At 31.7% G+C, this 23,283-nt stretch overlaps 3 protein-coding genes across 7 annotated transcripts in view; 1 reads left to right on the top strand and 2 right to left on the bottom strand.

The window, feature by feature from the left end:
- LOC116028012 overlaps positions 1-590 on the bottom strand; it is a 4,505-nt gene extending 3,915 nt beyond the window's left edge. Inside the window, exon 1 of the mRNA XM_031269812.1 lies at positions 140-590. The gene's annotated coding sequence lies outside the window, so the exon portion shown is untranslated. The remainder of the gene's footprint in view (positions 1-139) is intronic.
- A 9,696-nt stretch (positions 591-10,286) lies between these two features.
- Positions 10,287-12,832, top strand: LOC116026774. The gene is made up of 3 exons (XM_031268163.1): positions 10,287-10,504; positions 10,666-10,803; positions 12,546-12,832. Exons 1-3 carry the CDS (start codon positions 10,414-10,416, stop codon positions 12,557-12,559), a joined length of 243 nt encoding a protein of 80 aa, XP_031124023.1. The 5' UTR covers positions 10,287-10,413; the 3' UTR covers positions 12,560-12,832.
- A 1,604-nt stretch (positions 12,833-14,436) lies between these two features.
- LOC116027432 (DNA (cytosine-5)-methyltransferase DRM2-like) lies at positions 14,437-23,096 on the bottom strand. 5 transcript variants are annotated; one of them, XM_031269065.1, is made up of 12 exons: positions 22,983-23,096; positions 22,641-22,711; positions 21,237-21,327; positions 20,712-20,798; positions 20,516-20,623; positions 19,646-19,745; positions 19,523-19,566; positions 17,934-18,080; positions 17,078-17,177; positions 16,393-16,487; positions 15,209-15,943; positions 14,437-15,079 (listed from the first exon to the last, which is right to left on the bottom strand). In XM_031269065.1, exons 4-12 carry the CDS (start codon positions 20,727-20,729, stop codon positions 14,645-14,647), a joined length of 1,782 nt encoding a protein of 593 aa, XP_031124925.1. In that variant the 5' UTR covers positions 20,730-20,798; positions 21,237-21,327; positions 22,641-22,711; positions 22,983-23,096; the 3' UTR covers positions 14,437-14,644. The 5 variants fall into 5 exon arrangements, with proteins under 5 accessions (XP_031124925.1, XP_031124922.1, XP_031124923.1 ...); XM_031269062.1 differs by having other exon boundaries at positions 22,646-22,711; XM_031269063.1 differs by having other exon boundaries at positions 22,886-23,041.
- Positions 23,097-23,283: the final 187 nt, after the last annotated feature.

The following is a 23,283-nucleotide window of genomic DNA, read 5'->3' as shown; positions in this document are numbered from 1 at the left end:
TGGAAAAAAAAAAAAAAAAAAAAAAAAACATGAAGAACAGTTAATGCAGAGATCACAAACATCCATCCTGAAAACCAAACCTTCTTCTCAGAATCTCAGGTAAAAAAAAAAAAAGCAATGAAAATTTATCTATCAATACCCCATCCTTCTCTGTTCTCTCCCCCTCAAATTGGAATGAGAAACAGAGATTTCTGTGTTTTTTTTTCTTGGAAACATCAAATGTTCCTCAGCTCAATCAGCTCCAGCACTTGCGCCGCAGCATGTTTAAGGATTTCCCCCATTACCATCCCCTGATTTTGTTGACCATTCTCTGAATTTTCCACAGAGAGAGAGAGGGAAAACCAAACAGAAAAGGTCAAAATTGGAAACAATCGAAAGAAAGAGAAGGCTCCATATTGGACAGAAAAGTGCGTTTGTGGCGGGAATTTACAGAAGACTCCATAGCTATACCCACAAAACGAACAGAAACAAACAAAAAATTTCCGACGAAATATCTCAGGGAAACGAAGGCACACAAATCAGGACAATGGGGAAATTGCAGCGTTTAAGTCCAAAAATGTTAGGCATGCGGCGGGTGGGTAGATCATAGATGTAACTTTGATCCCAAAACATGAAAATAAAACCAATATCAATATATATATTCTTTCAAAAAAAATTATTACTCAGAAAGAATTAGGTAAAGAGGTTACATTATTCCGTATTTTTTTCAACAAATTTTTTGTAATCGATGGTATATATCTCAGTCACGAAATTGATTCTTAGCTGTTCATAAATAAATAAATAAATTCTTGCGTTAATAGCCATATACTAGTTCTTTTTTATTTATTTAATAATCGGCAAAGGAAGATAATATGTAAAATACGAGAATTTGTTTTGAATTAGAAAATTTACTGTAGTTATAGTAAAAATAAAGATGAATGAATACCATTAAATGAAGAGAATGGTATGTCAACAAATAAAGATTGAAATACTATTTATGTATTCTCTTGATACTAAATTAATTGTCTTAATTACTATTTTTGAAATTTTGAAGTCAAAGTTTGAATTTAAAAACGGTTAAGTTTAGTAATTACTATATACGATCTCAACTTGTTTTGGAATACAATCTAAATATGGATCAATGGGTCATTAAATGTCATATAATAGATGCATTTGTGCATTATAATGTCGTGGTTTACCATTATTTTTATTATTTGATAAATTAACAAATATTTGGCCAGAGAATATAAAATTTAAAATAAGAAATATTCTATTGATATTTGAAAGGTTGGATACTAACTATGTTTCAGATTTGTTTTACAATGTTTGAAAGATTAAAAGTTAAAATTTACCATTAGTAAGCGAATTGCATCCGCAAAGTAGGCATGTTAAATTTTATAAGTGAGACTCAAATTGAATTGAATTGAATTGGATTAGTCTTATAATAATAATAATACTTAATGTTGTATCTAAAAAGAACTAAATATCGTATTAATATTCAATTACATTTTCCGTCCCTAAGTTATATGGTAATTGTAGAATTCGTTCCTAAGTGTTGGTCATATTCAATTTTTGTCTCTAGGCTATCATTGACGTTGCACTTTTCGTCCATTTACTAATAAAACATTATGGACGAAATTTGCAATTTTAGTATAACTCAAGGACAAAAAGTACAGCATTAATGATAACTTAGGATGAAAAATGAGTATGACCATGTACGAATTTTACAATTATCTAATAACTTAGGAACGAAAAGTGAAATTTTGCTTAAATAATTCGTTGGTCCATTTTTTCCTTTTAAAAAACTTGGTTTTAAATTACTCCTACAATGTTTAGGAGTACGTACTTCTGTACTTGTATATGGAATATATTGGGGTTTGGTGTGAGAAAAGGGCAGGAAAGAGGAGAAACCGTTGGATTTGAGCAGTTAAGGGAATGTGGGGCCAGGATTTGTACAAAAACCTCCTTAGAGGAAAAGACAAGCAATGGGACAGGGTTCCCACGTTTCTTTCATCAAAGCTTTACCCTTTTTACATACCTCATTCTAGATTTTGTTTTGCAAAAGTGAGCATACAAATTATGGTTTTATCATTAAGAATTTAAGACCATATCTAGCCATCTAGGTATATATGTTGAAGCTTATTTATTATATTTATTTTTTTGGAAAGTATTTGTTATATTTATTGAGGTATCACTACATCGGAACTCATGATGTCACAACACTTTTATCCAATTATTCGGTCTATCATAAACATATTAAATTAAATTAAACAGTATATGTATATCGAGAAGATAAAAATTTATATTAGTTAGGAATATCAACCAGACCAACTCACTCAGTTTTAGATTAATCTGCTTAGACTATCGAATTTATCAACTTTAGGTTGGTCATGGTGATTTTTTAATAGTTAAAATTTTATTGCCCCAACCCTAAAAGCTTATGGGGGTGTTTGGTTATTGGCTTATAAGCCAAATTTTAGCTTATTTGACCAAATTTAGCTTTTTGACCAACCAATAAACTATTTTGAAGTGTTTGGTAAATGGCTTATTGGCATTGACTTATTGGGCCAATAAGCTGACAATTGAAAAGCCAATGAATGTAGCTTTTTGTATTAGCTTGTTGGAAACAATGGGTATATTGACTATTTTATCCTTTGAAATCAATGTGATTTACTTTTAAATGGGTGGTGTGTTTGTTATTTAATAATAATAATAATAATAATAATAATAATAAACGGGTGATGAGTTTGTTATTTTTAATAATAATAATAATAATAATAATAATAAATAAATACGTAATAAAAATTATTTTAGAATTCTCGTATAATTTAATAAGAGTTAAATAAACAAAAATAATTAACTTATACCCTTAAAAAAAGTATAGATGATATACAAATTTTATAATTATTTATTAATAAGAGTTTATCTTCTTGTTATATTTAAAGGTTGAAATAATACAATACACTCATACCCTAAGTGTCATTTTACATTCAATCAGCTACTAGTAAACAACTAATTTACCAAACAGTTTTTTATAACCAGCTAATACAACCAGCTGGTTAGACCAGTTAACGCAACCAGCCATCAACTACTAGCTAAACCAATCAGTTATTAGTTATAAGCTATCAGCTATTAGTTATAAGCTATTAGCTATTTGCCAAACACCCCCTATATTATTAGACTTATCAGTTGAGTTTAATTTAGACATTTTAAAATTGATGTTTTGAAATTTTAATTTTAAAAAATTATTACATTTACATTAATAAATATAAAACTAAAAAAAATGTTTAATCAATCCAAATTTATACTTTATAATTTCAAATTCCAACTAAAAAAAACACAATTTGTGATCGATGGTATATATATGGGTGCGTGCCCCCATGAGAGAAATGAAAATCAATCACAGTCGTTCATCTGTCAAGATCTAAAGGATCATATGCAATCTAAAAAAATATGGTGGTAATTTTGTAAATAACTTAAATTTTTGTGCAAGTAACATGTGTTAAAAGTGTAAGTAACCGGTGTAACTACGCAAGTAAAATTACTAAAAAGTGCAACCATTTTCACTTAATAATGCAAGTAATTTATCTTTTCACGTTGGTACACCTAATGATAACGTTATGTGCACTTAATATTGTTGCTTGGTGTATATATTATATTGTTGCACTTGTAATACATTTTACTTACACTTAGGTGCACTCTATGAAATTGTTACTTGCACTTTTAATACAATTTACTTGCATTTTAAAGTTTGAATTATTTACAAAAGTGTCATCATATTTTTTTAAAAGTGTTTATGATCCGTTAGATATGAACACACACACACACACGCGCGCTCTATGGTGCACTTTTGAGTGAATTGTGGTTTACCACAAAGTGCTGGTTTGTGGTGTATTAATAAAAAAAAAATACTGTGACATTTTCATAATTTTCTGCACCACGTATATTTCAGTAATGTACTAAGTGTTAGGGTGTGGTGCACTTTTGAGTGAACTGTGGTGAACCACACAGTGTTGATCTGTGGTGCATTAATGGAAAAAACATGTTGGCATTTTGATAAATTCCTACACAATGTATATTTTGGTTGTACACTATAACACTAAGCGTTGAAGTGCAATGCACTAATGAGTGACCTATGGTGCACCTATTAGTGTCACATGGTGCACTTAGGAGTGGATTCACCACCAAGCATATGTAAATGCACTAGGCTGCATGACTACACGGGAATGGAATGATGCATATGAACCATGCCCTATATATATATATATATATATATATATATATATATATATATATATGTATGTATGTATGTATGTATGTATGTATGTATGTATGTATGTATGTATGTATGTATGTATGTATGTATGTATGTATGTATGTATGACAACAGACTCTCTAATTAGCAATGATGACTAATCTAATTTAGATAGATCAACAGTTGAGAGTGGTTGAAAAATATAATAAGGGAAAAATTATAATAATTATAAAATTGACGTCGTATTTTTTATTAAAACTCTCAACCATTAATACTCTAATAAATAATTATGATTAATCTTCACTTATTATTGAAGGATCAAGTACTCAATATATGCCGTTTTCCTTTAAAAAAAAAAAAAAAAAAAAAGTACTCAATATATATCAAAGACTTTGTGGTTTAGTGGCACCCAGTGTCCTAGTTTACACTCTCACATAGATGATGGGAGTGGATTCAAGCCTCAGTAGAGATGTTTACTACTTTTGAGTAGTACTTTAATATTTATGTTTTTTTAATAAAAAAAAAAGAGTACTCAATATATATCTATATACACACCGATTTATAAACACGTGTAATAGTTACTTATAAAGGAATTTTCCATAGGAAACACATTTCTTATGTTTTGCAACTTTATTCCACGTGAATGGGGATAGGAATTTGTGATCTTTAACTGCCTTTATATAAAATTGGGCATGGGGATGCAAATGACCGGTTTTAGGCTCAAATGCCCCACAATGAATGAAGATTGAATAATCTTGTGTAGGATATTTTAGTCTCTTACTCTCTTAGATATTTTATTCTTATTTAATTGTGAGTTAATTTTTTTTGTTATTTTACTTTTAAATTTAACGAACAATTAATTTTTTATGTTATTTTACTTTTAAATTTAACGATAAAATTGTTTTTAAGTATATTTTTATTGTTCACAAAAGATAAAACTTTCTCACCTTAAATTTTTACATTTCACTACTTAAACTTGATAGTAAAGTATAAATCATAGTAATTCAGTAGCTCATTAAGTAGTTTTGTAACTTGGGTTGCATTTGTAAACCTTAATGCAGCAAAGAATATATATATATATATATATATATATATATATATATTTGCCAAGATATATCTTCCTAAAATTTTAAAATTTTATTGAGTAATGTTTCATTCCTTCATAATTTCACCTCCTAATTTTTATCTTAGTAATATTTGATTGGTTCCTTTTTATATTTGATTAATAAGTAAATTATTTTTTAACCATAAGTTGGATCAACCAATTCACAATAGTCTAAAAAGAATTTTATTCGCAAATCAAAATGTGAAATTTAGGAGGTAAAATAATGAGGGGAGAAATAACATTATTCAATTTTATTAAGCCGGCCTAGAACTCAGCGTTGGGGCATTTGTTAAGTGAACTGTTAATGCAACTACAAAGTAAAAAATCTCCTTGAATAAGAATCAAACTTTACGATTGTGACCCGAATTGATTGAATTCAGATTAGTCACAAACTAGTCCAATAAATTATGAGGATTTGTTTAAATCTTTGCATTATTTGAGAAAAGACATAAATTAAAATTCCAACCCTTGGTGACCACTGATCAGTACTCATACCGGCCGGATCAGCGTTTAAAGCTTCTGGGTTCAAAAGCACTTTTTAATTAAGCAATAAGCATGCACTTAAGAGTCCCAAAAGCTATTATTTGGTCCAAGCTAAATGTCAATCTCAAAATAGCTCAAAAGTTTCAAAACTTTTACTGTGGCCCAAGTCAACCCTTTTCACCTAACAACATTACCCCCAAAACAAATGTGGGCTTTGCAGCCAAGAATAGTATACTAATACTATTTTTTTTTTAATAACCTAGGTTGCCCCATGTGATTTTGCGTACACATTTACGCGTACAAGAAGTTGTTACCATCATTGATCAATTAGTCAAAGTCTCTAAATAACTCATTAAATTTTTAATAGGGTTTGAGTCCTCACCATGCTAATAATGAAAGCAACATTATTAAACGTTAATTGTATGATCACTTGAGCTATCTCAGTTCGACTAGCTGAACTCATTCTAAACCGATTATTATATATCCAAATATGGTACACGGTTTTAATTTAGCTGCTTGTTGCTGTTTCTAGGCCCTATACTAGCAAGTATGCTAATAACTTTACCCTGGCCTTTTCATCACTTCTTCTTTTTCATTGCTAAGCTGAATTCAATTCCTATTCAGGCATGCAGTATTTGTAGGCCTCAAAGGACTCACATGACCTATCCCTTTTCAATTTCCATGTTTACTTATCCCACTATTTGCTGCCGGGAAAGTTTGGCTTTAAAGCTTTAATTTCATTATGGGGTTGGAGTTGTTAAGAGTGTTACAGTGATCTGAAACATATGGGCTCTCCATTTATATTGGGATAAAGCTTATAGGGTACTTGCATGGTTGAACTTGGGAATTGAGAAGATTTTCTTGTTGTATGTATATAGCTATCCATAATATCTATACAAGGGAAACTGATGGCATGGGAGCACCCTTAGCTTCTCTCATCTTTTGGATGTTATTATCTGGACCATTTTTAATAGGTATTGATATTGTTTGATAGAACATGTTCATCGAGAAGTTAATATATAGGTGTACTGTGCAGATTGAATGATTTTTTCTTATATATTGTCATCTTTAAAATTACATGTGTTTGACAAACTATCTGATAGTGTTGGCTCCTTGCTTGCAATTAATGTTGAAGCTGGTGTTACTCAGAATATAATATAAATCAAGTTAAACTTCTAATTCAGCCCGTAACACACATCATGCACATGTCAAAATGGAATACCTAATTACCTATTCAACATATATTAGACACATATATTGCAGTAAATCTGTGAAGATTTAAGTTTATAAAGACATTATATTGATTAGGTTAAGTACTTTTAATGTAAAAATTGAGTAATTTGACCTTGTCTTGAAAAAGTGGAAGTTCAAGAATGATTTTGGACTAAATGGTTTTTGAAATTCCTCAAAGTACGTACAGTAGAAGTGTAAAACTGATTAGAGATTCAAAATATTTTCAATTCAAATTAAAATAATTTTTAAATCTAAAACATATAATATGACCAACTCTAAGACATTATATATAATTATTCCAATTCTAGGAAAGAACCCTTCTACAACTTCATTTCTATCAACAAATCTAAAGAAAATTAGTATTTATTTCTTCTTTCTTTGATCCATCTCGAACTTTATCAATAATGAATCGAACAAAATTTTGCATCACAAGTTTCTTTTCAAATATCACTCTTACTTTAGTTGTCAATACTTGCAAATTATTATTATTATTTTGGGTATTCTTGGTGATAGATGTGATGCATTTCATGTATATGAGTGAATTACTAGTATCTAAAATAATTTTATATGATAAAAATCTTGATTTTTAGAAGGGGAAATGTTAAAAGAGAGAGAAATAATTATAATATGATTCAATTTTTTATCAAAATTTTCTTTACCATCTGATGTGATAATAATAAAAAAAAGTTTATTCATATCATGAATTAACTAATTCTACCTTGATGCCCGTCATTTAGTACCCAATAGTATAAATAAACTAACCTATGAAAAAGGAAGTTCAAATTGATCACACACTGAGTTTTAAGCTAACTACTACTCAGCTTAGAAAATGTATTATTTTTTAACTAAAACCAAATTAAAACTAAAGATAAAACTCAAGAGTAATTTAGCAAGATAAATTAATATTAAATTTAAAAATAATAATTGAAGTTAATCCAAAGAATTAACTCTACTCGATTTGATATAATTATTAACAGAAAAGATATTTATTTGCCATAATAGTTCACGAAAATTAATTGAGAACACACATTAACCCCTAATCTAAAAGTGACAAACACCACCCCCATCCCCAGTCCCCGTTAGGATATAGAGATCGGAAATTCAAGTCCCCGTTAGGATATAGACATCGGAAATTCATCAAAGACAAAAAAAATAAAAATAATAATAAAAAAAATTGGCATATCTAATTCAATTTGTAGGCTAACTAAACTCATCAATTTAATAAAAATTCAACTACAAAAGTATCAAATACTATCACGAATACAGAATCAAGCCTAAAGTCTCACAAATCAAACCATCGGAATTTTGGTTTGTTTTTTCCTCCATTTCTTTCTATCCCTTTCTGGTTCGTTATTCTTTATTGTCTTTTTTCTTTTTCTTTTTTCTTTTCTCACCTATTTTATGTTTGCTTTTTTCCCCCCATTTCCTCGCTTTACACTGAGAAGAATATATATGGGGAGGACTCCACATGGTGCTCTTGTTTCCATTATTGAATTTGGACTTTAATTAAAATTCAACTATTACATGTAATTTCTTGCTTTCAAATTGCTAATGGCAAAGGAAATAAAATAATAATTAAGAGATATAATAATAATAATAATAATAATAATAATAATAATAATAATAATAATAATGATAGACTAATCACATTACCAAAAAAAAAAGGACTCTAAATCCCACATTTGAAATTATTAAGCCCATAATTAATCAAGATATAACTATGCTCCCCTATTATCTCACATATTAAATTTTATTAATTTAAGCATCAAATTAATTCATCTAGACACAGGCGTTCCCACTTCCTACCTAGGAGTGAGATTCTTTTTCTTGACCTAAGAATCTGCCAACTTTATTCAATTACATATTTATTATTTTTGGTGTCATTGTGTCGTTAAAAAATCTCTTATATAGAAAGGATATATTAGAGATTTAAAAAAAAAATTATTGGAAGTTTAAATGAATAAAGCGTGCTAATTAATGTTCTTGGTAGTTTAATTGTTATGTTTTAAGGGTAACACCAAACATGCTAATTAACTTTCCCAATAAAGTTATTCATGTTGAGCATATATAATATATAAACATAAGTGTGTATCCAACTATAAGCTTAGACTTTTAGTTGATGTGGAGCACATCTCCGCGTCACACGTGTTGCTTGGAGCTCGCTTAGACTTTTAGTTGAAATGAAACACATGGTTTAATTATTTCTATCAAATATATTCTTTGGAAGCATTTTCTCAGTAATTTAATTGATGAAAAGTACCAAACACCATCTTATAATAATACATTCAATTACAAAAAATAATACTTAATAAGTGCTTAACACACTCCACATTAAAATAAAAAAAAAATAAAAAACTTGTTATTAAATAAATATGAATCTTATACACCATATCATATGAGAAAAAAATTGATAAATTATTGAGGGTAACCCCAACCAAGTTGGTCGTTACAAGTTCAATTATGATAAAGAGCGACCTATTAGCTTCATTGGTTTGAACCGGTTGCATACACTCAAATAATAGTTGCGAATTTTTCTTGTCATTAAAAAAATTGATGAACAATTTTGGTGCATATATTGTTTTTTTTTTAAAAAGTGATAATTTAAAATAGAAAGAATTTCACTTTTGGACCATAGACTATTATACGTGTAACAAATTTGGTCCTTAACTATTAATATTTTGAAATTAGGTGCATGTTTATGTAATTTGTATTACATTTGGTCATTGACTATTAATATTTTCAAATTAGGTGCATGACTTTGAAATTTGTATCACATTTGGTCATATCGTCCAATTTTCAAGTCAACTATTGCCGAAATTTCAACGAGATAAATAATTTTTCGGCAATAATTGACCGAAAATACTCTTTTAATTAGAACATATTATTTTTTTATTGCAATTCCGACAATAGTTGACTGAAAACTTGGTCAGAAAATTGAACGACATGACCAAATGTGATATAAATTACATAGTCATTGCACTTAATTTTGAAAATATTAATACTCGAACCAAATTTGATATATATGCAATATTTTTTTTAGTACTGCAATCTAATATACACATAATATTTGCTTAATATAATAATACCAACATCCTTAATTGAAATGAGATTCGAATATGAGAACTTCCGATTTGAAATGCTGCAATAGTTAAGGGATTAGAAGTGAAAATTTTTGTTTAAAATTAAAAAGAAAAAAAAAATCATTTCGTCGCGAGGAATATGCTACAGAAGTTAGTAAACGTTTACACTGGGCTGAGGTCGAAAAGCCTAAATTCCACCATTTACAACTCCTGACTGATCAATTCTAGGGTTTCATTCCCCTGACAAGAGTCGAAATCGGAGGAAGAGGTTGAAGAAGATGCCGCTGAGCGCGACGGTGGTGGGAGCTCTACTGGGATTGGGCACCCAGATGTACTCCAATGCCCTCCGCAAACTCCCTTACATGCGCCGTATGTATCCCTTCCCCATCCTCACTCTCACTATCCAATCAATTCTTCGATCTCTAAAATTTTTTCTCGATTTCATTTCCACGTTTTTTTGTATGCGGTAAATTTCATTCTTAGATGCGTCCGTGTTTGTTTGTTTGTTTGTTGAAATTTTCAATTCGCAGATCCGTGGGAGCATGTGTTGGGGATGGGAATCGGAGCGGTTTTCGCCAATCAGATGGTCAAATGGGAAGTGAAAGCTCAAGAAGACCTTGACAAATTGCTGTTAAAGGCGAAGGAAGCCAACGAGCGCCGTTACTTTGGTAATTTATATTTCTATCATTTCTGCCATTGTTTCGGTTAAAGGCGAAGGAAGCCAACGAGCCGTTACTTTAATTGAACATTGTTTCGGTTTACCTTTTTTTCTGTGAATTTTCGGTCATTATAGTATTGATGACTACATGGAATTTTGAACGGCATAGACAAATGAAATAAGGAATGGAAAGGAATAGCTGGTATGCAATTGATTAAGTGGGTAAAACATTGTGCATATTATGTAATTTTAGATTTAGATGTTATGTTTTAGCAGTGGATCACACATAAATTAGTTAATGCTACCTGAAGAATTAGGTCATTGAAAATGTGCTGTATTTACTTGTGCAAATAAACTTATTCACTATTATACTGGTTACTTGGGGCTGGAGTTACTTCCCATATTGGTGGGAGTTTTAGTTTCAGACTATGAAATGAAGCGGAATGATTCTGACTACAGGGAATTTGAATTGCTGATTGATAAATGATAATCTTCTCTTTTGCTTTTTGTATGCGAGATGATGTCTGAATGTGTTGATCTTAGACAGGGCTAACAGGCTAGAGCTTTTAGATTAGGAAGTTACTGTAATTCAACAAAACTTTCTTCTTCTTCTCTTCTGTAAAACAACAAATAGTGGTATTGGGGGATTGATGAAACTTGAGTTAGTTTTGGAGAAACATGAAGTAGACTGAAAATGCATTTGAAATGTGGCGCTGCTTTAAATTAAAGGTACCTTTTATGGATGATGTTAAAATGATTTCAGTTGACGCTAGCTTTCTAGATAAAAAATATTATAATACTGAAATATTACTCTGCTTTTATTTCTTTTGAAACGAACACAAGGTAGCATAAGCATATAATCTTTAAAAGTACCATTAAGGTGGAATCCAGACGAGCATTTGATCCCCAGTAGCATCGCTATTCAGTGAAATTATTATTATTTTTTAATAAGTACTGTAATATACTAGGAAAGAAGTATTAAGTGCCTCGCAATCCAGTGACATTTGTTTTTCAATTAGTATAACCTTAAGCTACTGAAATGATTTCCAAATGTTATATCAAATAATTGTATTCATAGTCTTAAACTCTTAATCAAACTGGTCTGCCAGGCTCTAACTGGATTGGATTTATGAGGCCTAAAATAGTCTTAAATTTTGGGGTAGTCTCTTAAGGATGCGGAAATGTGGTTTGTCCAAAGTGGTGATGATTGGAAAGGCAAAGAACGTATTATGTATGTACAGATTGTGTGGTTGTTGTTAGTGGATAAGATTTCTCTTAACAGCTATTCTAGCATTGGGATATTTATCCTATTGTTGTATTGATGATGGAAAAGCCCACCCTGGATGCCTAACTTTATGTGATATGTTTCGGAGGACATCTAACTCTCTAAGATGTACTTTTTCTCAGTTTTATAAACAGATACATTTTCTTTGGATTTTTTTTAAAGAGTGATTGGGTGCCCTACCAAAAAAAAGAAAAAAAGAAAAAAGAAGAGAGCAATGTAAAGTCAGCCTCTTAACCTGAAGTAATTAAGTGGGAAGAGAGGGTATGATAGAAGGTTCTCTAGTTTCTCCCTGTCTATGATGTGCATTACATTGTAGTTTTTACTTGACATAACAAATCTGTTTTTGGCTTTTTGCAGATTATATTTCATTTTTCTCAGTGTTCATCAGTTAGCAAAACTATCTCCTATATGCATTTGTGTGGACTTTCCTTTTAAGTCATTTAATTGGATTTTAATATTTGTTGCAGATGATGAAGATTAATGCTGGGCAGACACTTAACAAAGAATAAGGTGTGCCTAGTGGCTTGAGCTGTATGTTATGTAGACAATTTTTTTTGGCTCGACCAGTCTACTCTTTTCATAAGATTGTTTTTTATGATGTATTTTGAAATGGATTATTTAATCCATGCCAGAATAATGAAAGATGCACATCACCTCTAAAACTGACTTTTTGTTTTTTTTTGGTCATTGCTGATAATGAACAAATGATACTCCACTTTATTTCCTCTTGGAATGATTAAAAAGTTTGGATTCTAAAGCTCTTTTATGGATGAGAAGTTGACAACAACATTAATCTTATACATCCTCCAAAAAATGACTTAGAGCTATACACATTGCATTTCACCAAAGCATGGTATGGTATGGTATGGTACAATATGTAACTCAAGTCTTGCTCATATGTGGCTCCATTCATCCACTTCGTGCCATCTTAGGGATAATATTCTTTGGATTCAATTCAATTATTTTTCATTTAGAGGCAGTTTGGTATTTTATCATCAATTAAATTTCTAAGAAAGCGATTGCACATAATGTATTTCCGGTGAACAACTTTGCTAATAAAGTTAGTGAACATATTCAGTGTTGCCTAAAAAATAAAATAATTAAATTTCATAAAAATTTATTTCAAACATTTGATTATGTTAAACTTACTAGAAATATTTGTTAAATCTTTAATATATTATTGTCACATGCAAACAACAATTAATGGGAATGTTTTCAAAATGGTTGATTACACAAATTTTAGGATATTTGACTGTTTGACCAAGTCAATAAGTTAAAATGAATGTTTGATAAATGACTTTTTCTTATTAGATGATTGGCCTTAATTAGTCAAAATTTAAACACTGAGTAGTGTTTCACAATCCAGTGGCATTTGCTTTTAGATTTTTGTTTTGTTTTTTTTTCTTTTGTTCATATAGGTGCTTTGAATATCTTTATATTAGAATAAATTGTATTGATTTTTTGTTCTTGTATTTCTAAAACCTTTATTCCCATTATAGAATCATACATAACAAAACAACAATGTTGTAATCATATCAATTCCATTCTACTACCAAACATGCAAAATACTTTCACCAAAATCCATTACTACTACCAAGTAGTATTTGATTCCCATTCTGAATCTTATTCCCATGTGCAAACCAAATACACCCTAAGCAATTTAATAAGTTTTATACATTCCAAACTACCCTAGTCTAATACCAAGAATTTTTTATTTTTTATTTTAATATTATTGATTCTATTACAATGTAGTATCTGTTCATACATACTTTCTCAACCTACTGAAGAACGAAGAGCCAACACCCCCACTGGGGATCGAAATTTTTCTTATTTCAAGGAATCACATTTTTTAGTAATCGAAACTTTCACAACACAACGTTGTACCAAACATGAGAATAGCTTTCTCACATTTTCGGACTAAAATTCATAAGGCTAAGTCAACATCCTATCATCAAAATGTAAATTCAACTGCTATGCAGATAAAAAAAAAAATAAAGTTAAAGAGCCAGTCACAAGAGGTCAACATGTCACCACACCAGTTGACACATCGCTTGTCACAACTCACAACTCAATATACTTGTTAAGCATCATCATATAACTCGCAGATCAGCTCTAATATAAATACCATTTAGATAATCTTCCATGTGCTAAAGACAAACTCCTCGACCATTGAGGCCAAGCTCTCTATCTCACCTTCACCCACTCAGCCAATTTGAACTTTAAAATAAACTATAGTTATACAGAGTAACTCGAAAGCCAATAGAAATTACAAAAATGAGGTGATTTTTATTTTTTTTAGCCAGAATAAAAACATACATCAAAAGAACTTGAATGAATCAATGCACAGCAGAAAAGTAGTCATAAAAGCAGAAATAAAATAAAGAGTATACAATATCAGAGGCCATAAAGAGGCACATAAAATTCAATTACTTTTATACATGTCAAATGCTTCATTCATTTCATTTATACTGAAAAGAATGGAATTTACTAAACATTAACCTTGCAATTATAAAACTTAGGCATTAGTTTACATGTAAAACATGCCCTAGATCCACCTACTCGACGACTACTGGTATCTTGACATTATACACTTAACCAAGTCCAAAATACGAATATAATCATAGAAAAGGGCGCTCTCTTTACCCTCTAGTCCATCTCTACTCACCCTATTGCTCCCCGCCAAGTTATTGCATGGGCTTCCACCAATAACAAGGTCAAAACCACCCACTGAATCTATTAATTGCTCTATTCGGTCCCCGTTAAGCTGTTGGACGTCATCAAAATCAATTAGGGTTCCTGTTTGATTTGTTTGCTCCCACCAAGACCTAACAATATTCCTATTAACCTCAGATTTCTCGACTGAGACTACAGTCTTCAACCGAATGCCAAGTCTATGAAGTGCAACTTCAGCACCTCCTATCCCAGAGAAGAGTGATAACACATTCATACCATTAGGAAACAAATCCTTCAACACAGAAAGATGATATGCAACCGTATCAACCTGGTAAAAAACATTGACACATTGTTTAAAGCATGAAAATGTCTAGAGTTGAGGAGCTACTATGAAGTAATAAGGCAAGGGCATTGTATGTTTAAGTTTAAGAGTGAAGTAGATGAAAGAAATACTTACTTGGAATGAGTTACCAAGTGACTTGTATCTGTCAGTCCTACTTATTCCGCCACCTCTGGTATGATTCTTTGGGAACCCTAACAGCATTTCAACTTCATCAGGCTCCAAAGGAGCTACTTTATTCCTACCCACCCAAACGAGGTTCCACTTTCGGCATTCATCAAGAACATATTTTTGTACCCTCAAAGGAGGCTCACCGTCATAGGCTTCTACAGCCTTACGGATCCTATCAGACAACCTTGCACTGCCAATAGCTGTTTGCAAGCAATTAAGCTTGGTGCGAGTATCCCATGAAGGCCACCATTTCTTCGTCAATGGCAATGCTTCATGAATGGTCCGTGGAGGAATGGGAAGAAGAGGAAACCGATTCTCCACAGGTAGATTATGAATATAACCCCTTTTCCTAGCAGCAGCACAAAAGTACTTTGAGTCCACAAACTCTGGTTCAACATCATAAAGAAATCTTGAGATAGTATCCCAGACTCCTTTTGGTGCTAGAGCAACATTCTCATAATAAAAGTAAGGGGGCCCTATTGCTTGCTCCGGAAGAGTTCTTCCTTGAAATTCAGGGCATATCTCTGTAGGCACACCAAAGCCCACCATTGGTTTTGGTAGGCGAATTGTCTCAACATCTTCATTGAAGATACCCTTCTGTTTTTTCTTCCTATACATATCATATGCACACATCTTCCTCTTCTGTTTGCCATTTTCACCAGACAAATTCTTTATTTTAGGCTGTAACATTAAAGGAAAGGATAAAATGTTAGTTCTAGGACAATTGAAAATCAACTACTCCCTTTGTCCCATTTTCTGTCTGGCTCAATTAACAAGGCTTGGCTGAACTTATTTACAATTTATTTTTTTCATAATATTAAGTTTAGTATTAGTATATAAAGTTTATATATTTAGAAACTACGGAGTACATTAGAAGTACTATTAAACACACACACACAAACAAAAAACAAAAAACAAAAAACAAAAATCAAAAATTTAAAATAAAAAATAAAATAAGCAAAAAAGAAGAATTGGTTTGACCAACGAATAGTAAAAGAGACCAATATAATGAGACAATGAGTATAACAAAGAGGTGGAAGCAAAACTCTATCATTGGAAGAAGTTAAAATATATTCTCTGAAAAAGATTATTGAATTCTGGATTCAACATTTTGAAACAGGAAAGCATACCTTGATATCTTCTTCTTCCCAATACGTAGCTTCTGATCTTGCCATTTGAGCAGCACACATAAAATCTGTCAATTCCTCAATTGTGGCTTTTGGTCCTGCAATGTGAATGACCACATTAATATAGAGGGTGTTTGGTAAATATCTGTCAGCTGATTGGGATAGTAGGTTTGATTAGTTGATAAGTAATCAAACACTCCTATTAACTGTTTAACCAAGTCAAACAGCTAATAGTAGTCAAACAAGTCAAAATTGGATGATAAGTTAACTATGTTACCAAACAGGGCCATAAAACATAAGAAAGAATGACAAGAACATTAATGAGAACAAGAAAAACTAACATAACAGAATTAAGTCTTAACCATTATAACCAACATAGAGAAGGAGAAGAAATCAAACAAATAAATAAATTAGCCAAGCTGTCAGATAAAAAATATTTGAGAGGCAAGGGGTATAACTGTATAACTAACACAATTTTCTATGCAATGACAAAAAATAAAATAAAAAATAAAAAATAAAAAATAAAAAGTTTGCAGCCAGTTTCAACCAGAGAAATTTGGGTAGACAAACACATATGCAAGGCTTCTTCTGCAAGTCAAATCTCAGTATGGAAGAGAGAAGTTCAATATAGCCATCTGCATAGCATAATGAATTACAAGCAAAGTGTGCAGAAAGTTAAGAAATATACCACATCTTTCCATTGCCATTGAAGCTTCTTCCGCAAGATAACCCATCTTTGTGAGGGACAATAGTGTTCTCTCCTTCGGAGACAAGGAAACCATGTTTTCCTGAAAGTGATAATAGTCAGTTGAATCATATCACAGATTAGGAGCAGCACAAAGTGATCCAAAAGCTCTTTGGTGCAATGGATACCACTCGCAGCAAAAGTTTGGTAAACTAATTTAAAATTCTTTGAAAACAAAGCACACCCGAGATGCATGAGCAAACTGCAATAATAAATATAACTAAACTCAATAGTACTACTTTTACATATTCAAATGTCATACTTCTATTTAATATTTCAGTTATGCGTAGCCTCTCCTCCCCTCCACTAGCTTCTTGATGGATTTTCCAATCTTACTATTCATATCCAACATCTAGGATTGTTAGCGAGTTGTGTTTGTTTTTTCATGTTAAATTTACCAGTCAATGTCAACTTATCCATTTAGTTGAAGTTCTACAATATGAACTGCCACCCAAATTGAAAAATGAGTTATGTTCTTACTGCTGAGTTCCATTTTACTGTTTGAGAGTAGAGTGACCAATTGACGCTCAACTCAATCAGTGACATGAAGCTCTAGAATATAAATAGCATCTAACATTTAAATACACATTTGGCAAAAATTGGCATGTTACAAATGATCAGAAAAAGTATTCATCTATGTTAAATCACCAAAAAGTAAAAAATTCCCAACTCCATTTTTATTGTGCAACAAAAAAATATGTAATATCAATCACTCAAGGATACAGTAGAGGTAGAAGTTTACTCATCACTAGGGATGGATAGTATATAAAAGAATTGATAAATAAATATCCATACATACCACATCATCATCAGACCAACTACCGCCGTCGGAAAAGTCATCTAGAATATTCTCGTCATATCCTGAAGAGCTATCATATCCATTGACACATGGCTCTTCTTGAGGACAGCTACTATATGGTTGTTCAGAAGGAGATGTCTCAAGAACCTGAACAGAAAGACCACCCCAACGCCCGAAAATAAAAAGGGAAATAAAAGAAAGTTTAAGAAGGAGGATTCAGAAAACTTCCACATTAATTTAACAGATGGTATGAATTAGAATTATTTTTGCAACAAAACATGACAGATTAATCAATAAAATAAGGGGATATTAGGATATGGACATTCATAAATTAATTACAACAGAGTAATGTGTTCATTATCAAAAGAAATATGCAACATAAGGAGCTATTTAAGAAAGTTGGCATTGCTTGCAGCAAACTGGATGATTAGGAAACCAACTCTAATCTGAAAATCATTTTTAACTAGTGCAATACACCAATTAGGCGAAAACATTTTAATCATTTATACCAAAGGTAGATATGAGTTTGATTTGTTAAGAGAACATACTAAAGACGATATGGCAGGCATTTATTGGAAAATGCACAAACAGATTTCACCAAATGTGTAAATGGCCAAATGCACCACAATAATGCAATTAAAGGAGAGATGATAGCTTACAACTTTTACTTTTTAGAATTCACATTTCAACATTATGACTGGTTTGAATAACAAAAAGACAAATGAAGTATGAAGAATGCATAGCCGAGAAAGAAGAAATTGTAACAACTTCAATGACTAGAATCTAAGGAACCAAGAAAGAGCTTGTTAATAGTCCCACATTGAAAATATAAGAGAGAACATATGGGTTTACAAGGCTATGGGTTAAACTAGCTAATTGATTAGATTAAGTCTTTTAGTGTGGTTTGGCCCATGTGCATTTTAGCTCAGTTGAGTGACCTTAGCCCAATCTTAGAATATAACATGGGATCAAAGCCTATTCGGTCCACCTTGTGTTCACCCGGTTGTCTACCCGTGGTATTGCTGGTGTACAAACATAATCCCACATTGAAAATATAAGAAAGAACATATGAGTTTATAAGGCCAAGGAATAGACTAGCTGCCACCCAATCACCCAAATCTTACCCTGTCCCTGAAGCCAAATTAGTGATTTGCTCATTCAGCTGAAGTCTGCTAAACCTGAAACACCATACCTTATTTTCTCTTCCCCCAAAAGCATCAATTCAACTCTTCTCTAGGAGAATAATAAGCTACTGCAATTTCAATCTGAACTATAATTTAAAGCAATGAAACTGGTCAAGATTCACCCAGTTTTGGTTGGACACAAACCCATGTACCCAACAGCAAGCAGACTAAAATGCACCTAGAAAGATTTTCTTCTGCAACTATTCAGGAACATCATGAAAAGAAAATTAATCATCACAACTAAATTTTTAATTTAAGAGATGGAGTACACACATTCATTCTTTTCACAATCTAAAACAAAGATTATGTTTCCTGATAGTTTTTCTCTGTGATAAAGAGTATAGACAATGCATTAAACAAAACCAGCTAGAGAGAAGCTTCTTAGAATGACGGAGAATTACTAACCGAGAGAGTGAGAAGAGTTTCTAATATAGATTCTGAGTCTTCTCCTGTGTATTGAAGAAAAGATATCAAATTATGGCTTCAAAAGTAACAATGATTGCTTAATTGTGCCAAAATGAAACATACCATTTTGCTCTATTGCTTTTTCAACTAATTCTCTAGAAAATCCCATCCCAACAAAATGCTGAATCAACTTGGAGCATGGATCAACTGATGATGAGCTTGCCTTCAAAGAACAAGATTGTTTATTATAATAATAATAATATTTAATAAAGGAGTTATATGAAACCAGTTTCTTCGGAAGAAAAAATTATCATGATTGATTTACACTAACTATTAGGTAGTACCATATGTTGTGAAAATTAGGTAAAAACAAATCTACCACTCTCTACTCAAGAAATGAAAAGTCTCATTTTGAAATTAAATTATGTAGATTGCTACAAATAGAGTAAAACTGGAAGAGGAGAAACATGATTCCACCATATACCAAATAACCAAAGTTTACACTTCTGAGTTCTGACCAGTTCTGGATTAATCCATCTCATGTTTGGAAATGCAAACTATGACCTGAATATCAGGTTTGTGAAGCCTATATGTCTCATCTTAAGTCAGCCAGGTAAGCATTGTTGAAGGACCTAAAGTTTGGGTGCAAAATCAGTTTTAGGGCTTAACTTTGAAATTTGAATTGCTCTATTTAAGAATAGAAGGCTTCAATTGGTATAGCTTTGGTGCCTAGTTGGCACAACAATTACTGATGGGTGATAAGCCACTATTATTTTACTTAAAAAAATAGACAAATTTATATCTTTATTTGAAAATAAAATTATTTAACAAAGCTGCAAAAGGAAAAATGACTGATGGTGATATCAACTTGACGTAAAACAAGTCATAGAAAATAATTTTCATCTAATGTAAATCTAATCCTAATTTTGGTTTAGGATATGAATTTAATCATTTTTAATTTAATTAGTGACAAGTCATTTGCCATTGATCTACCTCAATCTTAGCAGCAGCAGCCTGCACTGCAGGTATGTCCTCAATTTCTCGTTCATCTTCAGAAGTCCAGTCAATGTCATCAATATCTTCTAAAGAAGGATCTTTGGTCTGCACATATAAAAGGAGTAAGAAAATTAATGAAATTCTTGCAGGTCTGCCAGGTAATGATGACAAAATGGACTCAATTTTTAAGTACTAGAAAAGGATCTGCCATTTCGTGAGGTAGTCTGTAAGCAAAAATTTCAAGCTCTCCAAGAAGTACTCAGAAGCTAATAACCACAACCTGCATAGAAATATAAGAAAAAGCAATAGAAAATTAGTGATCGGCTCTTAAAACCATTAATTTTAAAAGCAATCACTAGAAAGAGCCAAAGTTCAATCACTGGAATACATGGATGAATCTGAATGCAGTTGAATCATAAACTAATTTGGTGGCTTGCATTTTGCATCATACAAATGTTTCATTGCATTGCATAGATTCAGAGAGTCTCATATAAGAAACTATCTCTCAAGATACTCAAGGAATCTTAACCAGTGACAAATTTAAGGCATCAATTATTGATGACATTCAATCAAGGAACACCAAATCAAACTTGTGATGCTACTCAAAGTAAGTTTATGTGGCCACATGAGAGTGCTCAAAGATTAAATATTTACATCATAGTTTCATAAAAGACAGAAGCAGCAACTAAAGATGTTTCCAAGTAGCTTTTAAATTTACCAATTCCTTGGGGGCTTGCTGGTGAGAGAAGGGAATTTCTGTCCAGCAGATCACGAATTTAAAGCCTGAGTCCGTAGCGTCTCCTGTTAAACTGTTATAAAAATAATAAAATAATAATAAACAGTCTCAAAATTTACTTTCTTCAATATAGTATGAAAAGCTAAACTATGTTACAGATCAGCCATTCATTGAACACTGGAAGTCTTGGATGATTCAGGATGCAGTTCTAGTATACTATACCAGAAACCACTCCTAATCACTTCTATGGATCAAATTTCACATTTCCTACTATCAACTGATGTTGGACAAGAGTTAAGTCCGACAATAGCAAGCTTGAATGTTTGCAATGTACATGGGCTCATGTAATGTGTGGAGGCTAGTAATGAGAGTTCATGCTTAGTTAAACTAAAAATGGAGCAGAGCTTCTGCAATTTATTAGTCATAATTATCTAGGTAAGTAGGCATATTTAATAGCACTCCTGCTCCAATAAACAAAGATAAGTATTAGTAGTTTAATCCTTAAAGAGTATGTGATGTATATTTCAGGTAAGTTGCTATCTATAGGATGTTCTTCATTGCTACAATTGAAGAGCCTAACGAAGTAATTTCTAAATCTAAACATTGATCATCCCCTTTTACCAAAATCAAAATTTTATTCTTTATATCCTTCTCCTTATTCAAACCTTGCCATTTCTTTTCTCTTGTTTTAGAGAGTAAGATATCCCTTTTACCCCCTTAAGCCTCTAACTCCTTACATAAGTATTTCACATATTTGGATCTAGCTCCTTTCATCAATTGCTTGAACCCCTTGGCCAATATATATATCTCCCACAGCCTCCTCCAATCTTAAACCTATGCAATTTCTGTAAAATTCTCTATTATTCAACTTAGATATCTCAAATCCATCATTCTACTACTTTGTAACTGTTTCTGATGGGTCTGAGGACAATAGATTAGTCTATTATTCCCTTGCCACTTTTTCAGAAAATACATATTCAGTTTATGAATTACAAGTAAAATCCCTTACATTACAAAGTCCTCCATTCCTTTTTTTAATTTGCATTCTAGTAATTTTCACCAATTACCATGTAGCATTCAATTTACTAACCAGAAAAATTATCTTTTTTTTTCTGGGGAAATAGAAAACTAGAGAAAAGAAAACAAAGAATATGTTTACTTGGCACATTTCTGAAAATTTCAGTTTTTTTTTTTAACTTTGATTCTAATTCTCACTTCTCAAAATTAGGCATATGCGAAGAAATGAAATCACAAAAACGTAAATTATTAAATTTTAACAACCTCATCTCTAATTACTCCTTCATGCAACCAAAAATTAGGTTTTCACACCAAAACCACGAATCAGAAATGCAAATAATCGAAAAGAATCACAAAATCGGCACGAACCTTACCTGACGATTTGGAGAACCACGGCTTCCCAACCAAATTTCGACTACATCGATAAAATGCCGCTTCTCCTATATCATCAACCAAAAAATAAAATCAAATAAATAAACAAATTCAAAACTCAAAAAAAAAATCCTAACCAGTTTATAACTCCAATACATGCCTCCAGATACACACAAACACACACAACAAAAAAAATAACAATAATCAGTAAGAAATGAGAGAAGGAAAATATATAATCTTACTGAATGGAGAGAGAAATGAGATTCCGAGTGAAAGAGAAGGGGAGCGAGAGCGAGAGAGAGAGAGAGAGAGAGATGAAAAAGGAAATGAGATTCGCACCCAGCAACTGCAGAAGAGCAGTCAAGCTAAAAGACCGACGAGAGTTCTTCTGGACTGGCCTCGGGAAAAAAGTACTGTGCCTATCTATGTATGTAGATCGCGAGAGTAAAAAAGACACGCGCCCACGTCGGAATTTTCAATCCGCACTCGCGCCCCGCTTCAACTTTTCGATTGATGAATTTTTCGCAATTTAGGCTCGAAATTTTGAACTTCCACCCATTCCAACTTACCCCTTTTTTTTTATGTTATTTTATTTAATTAATATTCGCATCACGAAATTTAACATTAAAAACATCCCTAA

The sequence above is a fragment of the Ipomoea triloba genome, chromosome 8, assembly GCF_003576645.1.
Source record: "Ipomoea triloba cultivar NCNSP0323 chromosome 8, ASM357664v1".
In the NCBI taxonomy this organism is placed as follows: domain Eukaryota; kingdom Viridiplantae; phylum Streptophyta; class Magnoliopsida; order Solanales; family Convolvulaceae; genus Ipomoea; species Ipomoea triloba.
Note: the sequence above shows the minus strand (reverse complement) of the source record. Positions and strands in the feature narration are given on the sequence as shown.